We start from the raw sequence: 12,787 nt of genomic DNA, 5'->3' as shown, positions 1-12,787 counted from the left end.
TTTATTCTCAGAATTCTATTCTTTACATCTAGCAATTCTAACGTTTTCTCAGAATTATGAGTTTGCCAAGTTATAAACTTGTAATTATTCCAAAACAATGAAATCGCAACTCAAAAATGCGAGATGTTAACTCTTTTCTCTGAATTCTGAGTTTACATCTCGCAATTGCTTCCATGATGAAATAATACTTTAAAAAAGGTAATTACTTTTTATCTCACAATTCTGATGTTTTTTTCAGAGAATTGTTTATATGTCGCAATTCTTTAAAAAAAGTCAGAATTGTGAGATATAAACTCAGAATTGCGAGAAATTTTCTTTCTTTTCCCCATAGCAGAAATAAGCTTCCATAGAAATGTGAGAATGAACCATTTTCTCCAATCAGATCCGGCCTCAGTACCTTCGAATTCGGACGAGAGGTTTGACGGTATTACTGCTGCAGGACAGACGAGTTGTGTGTCGTCCTCATGTGCGTTTGGTTTCGTTTGAAAGAAAAGTCTTACATTGATCTGTCTTAACAATCCTAATCCGACACTACTGACTAGAGCCGTAGTCTACCTCTAAAACACTACAGATAGAGTCTAATCAATAGGGTAGGTCTCATCATGACGTACTAAATCAAAACTACAGGAAATCCACTTCAATTGGGTGCTGCTTTCAAACGGGTAGATGCATATTGTCCTGTGTGTTATGAAGGACTACTGAGATGATATTAACACATTCACTGTTTATTTTGTTCATTTGTTGCTTTGTCTGGTTGTTTTTTTAAATACTGTAAATAATGTAACTACTTGTAGAATAGAATGTGAATTAAAACATTCTTTTGCCCAAATCTCACTTGTGATTCTTTTTAAATCATCTTTGTCTTTTTCAGTTTGATCAGATTAATCTCATCAAGTTCAAGGAATTGATAAAATGCATGATCTTGATAAAGCACCTCTGTTTACTATACACATTTTCATAGTGATCTGGTGTCATTTTTATTCATTATTGTTCTTTTTATTGCACATATTGTCAGTACAAGTGTTTATACTGACTTAATAGTGTGGAATCAGAGTTTGTTTGTGTGCATATGTGTGTAAACACCATCTGTCTAAAGGTCGATGTTGTACAAATAGTGATCTTTTTACAGAGTGTTTTAAAACGGTTTGCTGCTGTTTGTCATTATAAGAGTTTCTTTAGAGTTTACGTGAAAAAAAAAAAAAACGTCTTCAGAAACATTAAAATCCTCCGGACTGACATAAATCAGGTGAAAAAACTCAACAAGGTGAGTAAATACTCATGATCAGCTCTGAATACTGAAACAAATAGAGAAAAATACAGATCTGTGGTTGAATGTATGGTTTAAAGATGGAGAGATTTCAGGTGTTTTAATGGATTATGTTCACAAAAAGGTTTACTGTAGACAAAAATTACAACTTGACCTAATTATTAAAATAATACCTATACGTTTACTTTAAGCTACTGTTCAAAAGTCAGTCTTCAAACACATGTTAAATGTATCTTTTACACCAGCAGATGGAGGTAAATTGTGAAATTAACAAACCTAGTTAGCCTTGTGTTTCATTCATGAATCAAACAGGTTGATTTACATCAAATCTGCTGCAGTTTCTTGATGTCTGAATCCATGAGCTGGATTATTCTTCTTTTAATACATCTGACCTCAGCGCTCCAGTCACCAGGTTTGCTAACGTTCCCGTTAAGTTATGAAAATATTATTTCTGAATGTTCTTAGAATGTTAAGTTGAATACTTGGTTAAGTCAAATAAAAGATTTAAGTACACTGAACTAAAAAAAAGTTCACATTACTAGGCAATTATTTCTCAAGCATTTTTTACTCAAATTTGTAAGCTGTTAATACAAAGATGTACAAAAGAGTGTTGGGACTACAGTGGACCATTATTAAACTGCAAATACTGGTCAAATACGTTGTATAAACCAAAAAAGTACCATAATATGTTTTTATGAAACATGCTAAATTCGAAAAACTTGTTTTTCCAAAAAGCAATGGTACAGCCAGTAGTTATTCTACTTTGAAATGTGTGTTCTGTGTCGGAATGTGTGATCCCGCCCACTGCCAATTTGCCCAATAGCATTTCGACACCCCGGGTTGCCATTTGGAGGGGGAAAAAAACAGTATTGCAGCCATGGAAGCCAGCAAACGAACTGGGTCAGAAATCGCAGATTCTACCTGAACTAAATCTAAAAAGCCTAAACGTATACTTCTGCCGATCAACTTACAGTTTAAAGGGTTAGTTCACCCAAAAATGAAAATTCTGTCATTAATTACTCACCCTCATGTCGTTCCACACCTGTAAGACCTTCATTCATCGTCAGAACACAAATTAAGATATTTTTGATGAAATCCGATGGCTCAGTGAGCCCTCCATAGGGAGCAATGACATTTCCTCTCTCAAGATCCATTAATGTACTAAAAAAATATTTAAATCAGTTCATGTGAGTACAGTGGTTCAATATTAATATTATAAAGCCACGAGAATATTTTTGGTGCACCAAAATAACGATTTATATAGTGATGGCCGATTTCAAAACACTGCTTCAAGAAGATTCGGAGCGTTATGAATCTTTTGTGTCGAATCAGCGGTTCAGAGCGCCAAAGTCACGTGATTTCAGCAGTTTGGCTGTTTGACATGCGATCCGAATCATGATTCGACACAAACGCTCTGAAGCTTCCTGAAGCAGTGTTTTGAAATCGGCCATCACTAAATAAGTCCTTATTTTGTTTTTTTGCCGCACCAAAAATATTCTCGTCGCTTTATAATATTAATATTGAACCACTGTACTCACATGAACTTATTTAAATATGTTTTTAGTACATTAAAGGTCCCGTTCTTCGTGATCCCATGTTTCAAACTTTAGTTAGTGTGTAATGTTGTTGTTAGAGTATAAATAAAATCTGTAAAATTTTAAAGCTCAAAGTTCAATGCCAAGCGAGATATTTTATTTAACAGAAGTCGCCTACATCGAACGGCCAGTTTGGACTACATCCCTCTACTTCCTTCTTTAATGACGTCACTAAAACAGTTTTTTGACTAACCTCCGCCCACAGGAATACACAAGAGTTGCGTTTGTAGAGTGTGTTTGTCGCCATGTCGTCGAAACGCTGTTATTTTCATCCCGCAGTCCAATCACCGGGTCTGATTCCGGCTCAAATTGATAGGGTAAAATTAAAGACATGTTTACAATAACACTGAGCGCGTGCATCTCCACGTTATGGTAAGAGGCGTGACCTTTCCGGGCAAGATGCGCTAAGCTGCTGTCAAATCACAACACAGGAACCGCTGGCACAATCAGAACTCGTTACGTATTTCTGAAGGAGGGACTTCATAGAACAAGGAAGTCATCAGCCCGTTTTTATGACAGTGGAAACAGCGGTATACAGATAAGTAAATTATGTGAAAAATACTGTGTTTTTTACACGCGAAACATGAACACATGTTATATTGCACACTATAAACACAATCAAAGCTTCAAAAAACCACGAAAAACGGGACCTTTAATGGATCTTGAGAGAGGAAATGTCATTGCTGGCTATGTAGTCCTCACGGAGCCATCGGATTTCAACAAAAATATCTTAATTTGTGTTCTGAAGATGAACGAAGGTCTTACAGGACATGAGAGTGAGTAATAAATGACAGAATTTTCATTTTTGGGTGAACTAACCCTTTAAGGCTTGTCACCAGGGCTGGATTTACCTCATATTGTGACAGGCAAAATAATTTTTTGCTCCTCAAATACATAAAACATATATATAGTGTTTCTTGAGTAAAGAAAATGATGTACTTATTCAAAGAACCAGTTCTTTATTTACCATTGCATTGCAAACAAGCAGAGATGTTCCAAATTGCGTGCAACACTTCATTCGGGATAGAGGCGGGGTGGAATTATGAGGTTTGACTGACAGTTTGAGGATGAAGATACAAGGTTTAGTCACAGGCTCTTTTTAATACTTTTCATTGGTTAAATATTTGCAAAAACCCACAGATGGGCATAAAGGGTGACCAATAGTAATGATTTATGAGGAAAATATGACGAAATATGGAGGTTTCTGCCGCATATTTTACATTTTGTTCATTTAGATAATAATAGTCTTACAGAGTTTCAGCATTAGAGTGAAATAATAATAATAATATTTCCCACGTGCCTACAATTCCTCTGCATAAATCTGGCCCTGTTCGTCGCTTTGAGGGAACTTTGCCAGAACATTAGCGGATGTTCTCACCTTTTGCAGTTAAACCTGCCGTGTGGTGTTCAGTGTTTCTCGACAGGCGTGATGCCGCGCGTCTGCTCAGGACTCGAAGGGCGAACGTCTTCCTGGAGGAGATGAAACCAGGGAATCTGGAGCGGGAGTGTTATGAGGAGCTGTGCTCTCTGGAGGAGGCGTCCGAGATCTTCCAGAGCAGAGAGAAGACGGTACAGTCATGTGATCTAGTCGTGTTTTCACACACTATGCTGATGATTATACTTCTCACAATCGCCCCTTTGACATTTCTAAATCTGTTTACTCTTTGTGCTTCCATAAAATATTCCAGATTACAGAGAGAACAAGTTATGATTCTTCAGTAGGTTTTTTGTTCATTACAGACCACATTTTGTTTGGTTCATCTTTTTATAGTCACCATGAAATGGAGGTTGTGATCATCTGATGTGTCATATATCCGAGTGAAACTGCTTCGGGAACAAGAACAAACGTAGGGCGGGGCTTGATTTTGTCTGTGGGGAATTGATCAATATTATCTGTGATTTGCTACTGCAAATCCATAATCACTGCATAAGAAAACAAGAAAACAGTTTTGATTTCATGGTGGCTTATAGAGTTCTGTATAGGGTTCTTTGGTGTTAAAATAATAAATAAATAAAGTTCTTGATGTTTCATTAAGTCCTTCAGATCAATGTTTTGGTTTCTGAGTTCTTTAAAGCACAAGAACATCCAGATGGATTTCATAAGGACTAGAATAAAAAGTTATTTTTCACTTATTCTTCCTCTTCTATGACATCACACTGCAAAAACATCTTTAGTTCTAAATGGAACTTTTATTTTTAAGAGTGCAATGACATCATTCTTGTGTTCTTTTAGATGGAGTTCTGGTACAAATATCAGAGTAAGTGTTGTGCTGCCATGTTGGAGTTTTTTGGAGTGTTTCTGAATAAACTGTGAAACATCATCCTGGCAGATCTTGATGGAGTGAAATGTGTTGTTTAGATCGGAACCTGTGCCGCTTTAACCCGTGTCTGAATGGAGGAATCTGCAGTGAGAACCGCGGCGTCCACGAGTGTCTCTGTCCTCCACAGTACAGCGGCCGGAACTGTGAAACAGGTTCACTGCATGCTGCGCTTGTCTTGACTTATTCCAGTATACATTCTGCGTAGTTCAAAAATAGTAATATGCAGAGAGGGTGATCATATTTCCTCCTCACAAATGACACTGACCAGACTGTGTTTGTGTGTGTTCAGAGGTGTTTGACTGTAAATATAAGAACGGAGGGTGTCTGCACTACTGCAGCATTTCAGAGCAGACGGCAGGTGTCGTATGCAGCTGCGCAGACGGGTACCAGCTGGATGAAGACGGACGGACCTGCAGTCCATCAGGTACAAACACACAAACCTGTGTAACAAATGATATCAGCTGAAATGCTTACATGATAATGGTATTTTTGACCTTACCATATACAGTTAAAAATTATAGAAATCATTGGTGAGTTACATTTTACAATGAATCTCACAAAACATGTCCTCGTCACATTTCACCTGAAAATCGAAGACATTCATTATTTGGGCATTCAGAGAATATGCAAATAGGTAACTCCAACTAGGTCAAAATCATGTTGTTTCAGGTACATAGAGCCAAAAAAAAGTCCATGCAGAGAAAGGGATTGCTAACCACACAGTTTTCACAATTCACTTGCACTTTTTTGCACTATGCGGATTATAAAAGATAGACCTTCTCTATTCTGGATCTAATTCTGTTTACGAAATTCTGGTTTTATCATTTTTGCATTGACTTTTTTTGGCTTGACGTCCTTAAAGACACATTAATTTTCACCTAGTTAGCAACAATTTCTTCTAGTTTACTTGGCATTAAGAAAATAAAAACACTTTAGATCCATTGAGACTATTTGCATTTTAACATTAATTTCATTGTAATCATATGATATTTAGTATTATCGATATACATTTATAGTTTTTTTTATGTTTCATGATATATGATTACTTTTAATAAATGTAAACAGTGTATATACAGTATCTCACAAAAGTGAGTACACATTTTTGTAAATATTTTATTATATCTTTTCACGTGACAACACTGAAGAAATGACACTTTGCTACAATGTAAAGTAGTGAGTGTGCAGCTTGTATAACAGTGTAAATTTGCTGTCCCCTCAAAATAACTCAACACACAGCCATTAATGTCTAAACCGCTGGCCACAAAAGTGAGTACACCCCTAAGTGAAAATGTCCAAATTAGTCACCCTGGTGTCATGTGACTCATTAGTGTTACGAGGTCTCAGGTGTGAATGGGGAGCAGGTGTGTTACATTTGGTGTTATCGCTCTCACTCTCTCATACTGGTCACTGGAAGTTCAACATGGCACCTCATGGCAAAGAACCCTCTGAGGATCTGAAAAAAAGAGTTGTTGCTCTACATAAAGATGGTGTAGGCTATAAGAAGATTGCCAAGACCCTGAAACTGAGCTGCAGCACAGTGGCCAAGACCATACAGCGATTTAACAGGACAGATTCCACTCAGAACAGGCCTTGCCATGGTCGACCAAAGAAGTCGAGTGCATGTGCTCAGTGTCATATCCAGAGGTTGTGTTTGGGAAATAGACGTATGAGTGCTGCCAGCATTGCTGCAGAGGTTGAAGGGGTGGGGGTCAGCCTGTCAGTGCTCAGACCATACGCCGCACACTGCATCAAATTAATCTGCATGGCTGTTGTCCCAGAAGGAAGCCTCTTCTAAAGATGATGCACAAGAAACCCCGCAAACAGTTTGCTGAAGACAAGCAGACTCAGGACATGGATTACTGGAACCATGTCCTGTGGTCTGATGAGACCAAGATAAACTTATTTGGTTCAGATGGTGTCAAGCGTGTGTGAAGAGTACAAACACAAGTGTGTTTTGCCTACAGTCAAGCATGGTGGTGGGAGTGTCATGGTCTGGGGCTGCATGAGTGTTGCCGGCACTGGGGAGCTACAGTTCATTGAGGGAACCATGAATGAGCAGAGCATGATCCCCACCCTTCGGAGACTGGGCCCGCAGGGCAGTATTCCAACATGATAATGACCCCAAACACACCTCCAAGACGACCACTGCCTTGCTAAAGAAGCTGAGGGTCAAGGTGATGGACTGGCCAAGCATGTCTCCAGACCTAAATCCTATTGAGCATCTGTGGGGCATCCTCAAACAGAAGGTGGAGGAGCGCAAAGTCTCTAACATCCAACAGAAGAGGACTCCAGTGGCAACCTGTGAAGTTCTGGTGAACTCCATGCCCAAGAAGGTTAAGGCAGTGCTGGAAAATGGTGGCCACACAAAATATTGACACTTTGAGCCCAATTTGGACATTTTCACTTAGGGGTGTACTCACTTTTGCAGCCAGCGGTTTAGACATTAATGGCTGTGTGTTGAGTTATTATGAGGGGACAGAAAATTTACACTGTTATACAAACTGTACACTCACTACTTTACATTGTAGCAAAGTGTCATTTCTTCAGTGTTGACACATGAAAAGATATAATACAATATTTAGAAAAATGTGAGGGGTGAACTCACTTCTGTGAGATACTGTAAATACCTGAACTAATCTAGATGTTTGTGTGCGTGTGTTAGTGCAGTACCCCTGTGGGAAACAGTGGAGTAGTGGGATCATGACTCGCTCGCTGGATGATATAAGCACCACAGACACTGATTCTGTAAACCACACCCACACCGTGACAGACTCCTCCCACTCATTACATCAGAACAGAAGTTCAATGAACAACTCGACTCACCTGCCAAACCAAACCACAGTTCAACAAGCCAAACCTGGTTCACAGGACGAACTCGACGACACAGGAAGTGACATCACAGGTACAAATGAGGATACGCGCATCGTTGGAGGTCAGCTGCAGGGTCAGGGTGGGAGTCCGTGGCAGGTGGGCCAAATCTGATCTTCTATATGAGCTTTATACTTTCATCATTTAGGAGACAGTAACACTTTGAATTGAAAACGCTGCAGGTTCTTCTTCGTCGTGAGGATGAGCACGGGTTCTGCGGCGGTTCTCTGATCAATCAGCGTTGGGTGGTAACGGCAGCGCACTGCCTCCAGCAAACACCAGACCATGTGACCATCGGTGAGTGTCGTCTGTCTGTCGTGACGCTTCATGTTTCATATGAGGCCCGTGTTGCATTGTTTGGAAAAGCGGTTATTACATGTAAATGCATAATGATGCACTCTGAACATGCAAAACTTCACTTATTACTAGCCAGTTTTTCTTTATTTCTGTCATATGTCTACAGAAGTTCTTATTAAGAAGTAACAGAGGTTTAGATGTTTATGTTTTATTGAAAGTGTTTAGTTTGAAGTCACCATTATGGTGATCAGTGTTTGCTTTAGTTGGGCCCTCGACCCTTGATTTCTTACCATTAGCTTTTTTCCTGGTTGCTGTAACTGAGTGTTTCTAAGGCACATTTGTTACGGAAAGGAAAACTGAGAAAATATGATCAGGTGTTGATGTTTATGTAATTATGATGACGAATCATCATATAATGACCCAATTAACTGATCTTCTTCAGGGTCTAAAGCTCTGATCATTTGGTTGATGTGTAGTTTTATAGTTAAAATGAAAAGCTTCATGTTGCAATGCATGCTGGGTGCCATCAGAGTACAAATCTTCCCAGCATGCATTACGGCATTAATAAATTATGCATTTGAAATGCTTTTATTTATTGCTGCTGTTTTTTTGTGACTTTAGTTGCTTGTTTTGTCATGTTCAGAGTTGATCTGTATTGTTTTTGATTGTCACTGTTGTTGAGATTCATACACTGATTCTTGATGTCTTTGTGTGTCTAAGGGTACATTTACACGACAACGATGTGCTAAAAATGGGGGAAAAATTTTCTTTGTACAACTTTGAAAGACTATGCACCTGCACACGTATTTTTTTACAGAACACTCGCGCCAAACGCGCATGCCTATCCACCTTATTTTTTACAGTTTATTGCACTTGTAGGGCCAGATTAAAAAACTACTTTCGGGATTTTTGTTGTTTTTGGCTGACCTTATTGCATATGCATTTGTAGGAGTTTCCCTTTCAGACGCAACATTTATGGGAGGAGAGAATTTAAATGAATCACTCAACGTGATTTACTAATGTTTACGCTAGTCAATTTACTGGTATTTGCGCCATTTTTTAACGGCCAAAAAAACATGTTTTAACCCATTTTGTGACATGGCTTCATAGCACAGAGAGCACGTGGCAGAAGGGAGAAAATATTTTCCACTCATATTAATTTCTTTGGAATGCCAGAGGAGGACGTTATCCAAACATATTGTTTGCCAAGCCATGTTAGCCTATATATATATACAGGTCAACATGGCTTGGCAAACGATATTAGGCCTATATATGTGTTTGTCAGATTATATGTAACAAGTTGCACCTGTGTCAACCCGCACCTGATGAGAGCAGCAGCTCTGCTTATTTGCGACCTAACGCTAATTTGTGCTGCTCGTTAGATTGCGTTGGTCATTATGTAAATGATTTGACCGAGTCAGCAGTAGATCGCGCGTAAAACTTGCCACTCCCATCGGCACATTTGTGGAATTGCGCTGTCAAGCTAATTTGCCCTGTTTAGTAAATCTGGCCCATAGTGGCTAATAAATCAGAAGTCTTGCGCGTTTACAGAAAACATCTTCCGCGTTGAATAATAAGATTAAAGGATAGACTAAACACGTAATACATGTGTATGATGTCACGGTTTTCACAGATTCGCATTTTTGTAGTTTACACGGAGATGATAACGGTGTCGTTTTCAAAAACTTCCACTTTAAAACCCGTTTTCACAAGATTGCATTTTTAGGCCCTAAAAAGCCTCTTGTCATGTAAATGAACGGCCAAAACGCATAAAAAGTTTTCTGTTTTTGGTTGAAAATGCTGTTGTGTAAATGGCTCCTAAATGATGCAGCAGTTCTTCCTTAAAGGATTAGTCCACTTTTAAATAAACTTTTCCTGATAATTTACTCACCCCCCATGTCATCCAAGATGTCCATGTCTTTCTTTCTTCAGTCGAAAAGAAATTAAAGTTTTTGATGAAAACTTTCCAGGATTTTTCTCCTTATAGTAGACTTAAATGGGCACCAAACGATTGAAGGTCAAAATTAAGTTTCACTGCAGCTTCAAATTGTTCAAAATGATCCCAGATGAGAAATAAGGGTCTTATCTAGTGAAACCATCGCTCATTTTCTGAAAAAAAATTGAAAATTATATAAGTTTTAACCTTAAATGCTCATCTTGAACTAGCTCTCTTCTTCTTCTTCTCTATTAAAATTCCACCAGCAGTGTAGACGCTGCTAAGCGTATTACTGCCCTCCACAGGTCAAAGTTTGAACTAATTTTTATATGCAATATGCTAGTTCAATAGTATTTAACAAATAGTTCAAACCTTGGCCTGTGGAGGGCAGTATTATGCTTAACAGTGTCTACACTGCTGGAATTCTAATAGAGGAGAAGAAGAAGAGATCTAGTTCAAGATGAGCATTTAAGGTTAAAACTTATATAATTTTCAATTTTTTTTCAGAAAATGAGCGATGGTTTCACTAGATAAGACCCTTATTTCTCATCTGGGACCGTGTTGAACAATTTGAAGCTGCAGTGAAACTACTTTTGACCTTCAACTGTTTGGTGCCCATTTAAGTCCACTATAAGGACAATAATCCTGGAATGTTTTCATCAAAAACTTTAATTTCTTTTCGACTGAAGAAAGAAAGACATGGACATCTTGGATGACATGGGGGTGAGTAAATTATCAGGAAAAGTTTATTTAAAAGTGGACTAATCCTTTAAGATTATCAACACTGCTGTATAATCACAGGGCTACTATAATCACAAATCAGAAATCTGAAATCAGTTAATCATAATGATTATGTCATCATCAACATATAGCCATCAACACCTGATCAGATTTTCTTATTTTTTCTTTCCCCATCACAAATGTGACACTAATCACCATAATGGTAACTTCAAACTAATATTTAAAAAAAAAAACAACATCTAAACTTCAGTTACTTCTCAATAAGAGCTTCTGTAGACATATGACAGAAATGAAGTCAAACTGGTTAGTAATAAGTGAAGCTGGTAATGCCATTTCATCTTCTGCTGAGATCTTAAGAGATTTAATGTCTTCTTTTATCTTAGGTAGATTTCATCTAAGGCTGTAGCTGGAAGTCAGTTGTAGTTCTTGTGTTTCTGCTCATCTCTTCTCTTTTATTCTGTTCTTTTTGTTCCTCTTTACTTCAGTGATTCTGCTTGTTAACAGCAGGCGTTCATCACTATGCCCAGTCATCACTTGATTAATAACAACTATCTCATTAACTCTAACACAGGATTTTAAAGGGATAGCTCAGCCAAAAATGAAAATTATCCCATGATTTACTTTTATGATGGATGGATGCACTTTTTTGGGGCTTCAAAGTCTCAAGCCCCATTCACTCACATTATAAAGCTTGGAAGAGCCAGGATATTGTTAATATAACAGACCGTGTTCATCAGAAAGAAGATAGTCATATACATCTAGGATGGATTGAAGGTGAGAAAATCATGGGACAGTTTTCATTTTTGGGTGATCTAACCCTTTAATGTGGAGGTCTGGCCATCTCTGATGTTAACAAATGAAACCTTTATTCTACCCTTTTCTTCATACCAAATGATTTTGTGCTGAACTTGTGATATTCACACACACAGGAGACTATGATAAGATGCGTCCAGACAAAGACGAGCAGAAGATCAAAGTGGAGAAGGTCGTACTTCACCCTCATTTCCACGAATACACCTTCGACAGTGACATCGCTCTTCTCTACCTGTCCGATCCCGTGACTCTGGGTCCGTTCGCCTCTCCCGCCTGCCTGCCCGACGCCAACCTGGCCGAGCGGCTGCTGAAGCCCGGAGAGCAGGGCCTGGTGACGGGATGGGGCGCCACGCGCTTCCTGCAGCGCTCGTCGCGCTTCCTGAGGAAGGTGATGCTTCCGGTAGTGGATCAGATGAGCTGCATCAACTCCACGGAGCAGGTTATCACGGATAACATGTTCTGCGCTGGATATCTGATGGCGGAGATGGACGCGTGTACGGGCGACAGCGGAGGCCCCTTCATAGTCAACTACCGGGGCACGTGGTTCCTGGCCGGGGTCGTCAGCTGGGGCGAGAGATGTGCTGCCGAGGGCAAATACGGAGTTTATACAAGACTGGGAAACTATTTATCCTGGATACGCGAGGAAATTATGAAAGAGGAATCCAAACCCAACCAGAGCAGAGCGGCTGCTGAAGTACAGTGAACATCTGAAAATTTTAGGCTAAGGTCTCATTATGCATTTGAGCTATACATTTATTTCAGTTTTATTAATCTTTGTTAATGTTAGTTAATAAAAAATACAGTTACACTGTAAAAAAAGTTGTAAATAAAGATTGTTGGAATATGTTTTACAAGAAAATATTATTTCAGTCTTTAATTCAATCAATTGTATTATGCATTATGATTTTAAAATATAACCTACATTGTAACCATTTTTGTCATGTTTGTC

At 38.8% G+C, this 12,787-nt stretch overlaps 1 protein-coding gene across 3 annotated transcripts; it reads left to right on the top strand.

The window, feature by feature from the left end:
- The first annotated feature begins 1,101 nt into the window (after positions 1-1,101).
- Positions 1,102-12,770, top strand: LOC125248956 (coagulation factor X). 3 transcript variants are annotated; one of them, XM_048161121.1, is made up of 9 exons: positions 1,102-1,264; positions 1,580-1,679; positions 4,274-4,431; positions 5,096-5,120; positions 5,222-5,335; positions 5,473-5,607; positions 7,851-8,150; positions 8,234-8,348; positions 11,955-12,770. In XM_048161121.1, the coding sequence occupies exons 5-9, from the start codon at positions 5,255-5,257 to the stop codon at positions 12,539-12,541; spliced, it is 1,218 nt and encodes a 405-aa protein (XP_048017078.1). In that variant the 5' UTR covers positions 1,102-1,264; positions 1,580-1,679; positions 4,274-4,431; positions 5,096-5,120; positions 5,222-5,254; the 3' UTR covers positions 12,542-12,770. The 3 variants fall into 3 exon arrangements, with proteins under 3 accessions (XP_048017078.1, XP_048017077.1, XP_048017076.1); XM_048161120.1 differs by having other exon boundaries at positions 7,846-8,150; XM_048161119.1 differs by having other exon boundaries at positions 4,250-4,431; positions 7,846-8,150.
- The last annotated feature ends 17 nt before the right edge of the window (positions 12,771-12,787 follow it).

Source organism: Megalobrama amblycephala, linkage group LG16 (genome assembly GCF_018812025.1).
Source record: "Megalobrama amblycephala isolate DHTTF-2021 linkage group LG16, ASM1881202v1, whole genome shotgun sequence".
Taxonomy (NCBI): Eukaryota; Metazoa; Chordata; class Actinopteri; order Cypriniformes; family Xenocyprididae; genus Megalobrama; species Megalobrama amblycephala.
The sequence above is the reverse complement of the archived record's forward strand: the minus strand, read 5'-3'. Positions and strand labels throughout refer to the sequence as shown.

Excerpts from the sequence above, each read along its gene's own strand:
- LOC125248956 (XM_048161119.1), top strand. The coding sequence starts at position 1,613 with ATGTCTGAATCCATGAGCTGGATTATTCTTCTTTTAATACATCTGACC. Across the intron at positions 8,151-8,233 it reads AGGGTGGGAGTCCGTGGCAG|GTTCTTCTTCGTCGTGAGGA; the intron begins GTGGGCCAAATC and ends AAAACGCTGCAG. Across the intron at positions 8,349-11,954 it reads ACCAGACCATGTGACCATCG|GAGACTATGATAAGATGCGT; the intron begins GTGAGTGTCGTC and ends TCACACACACAG.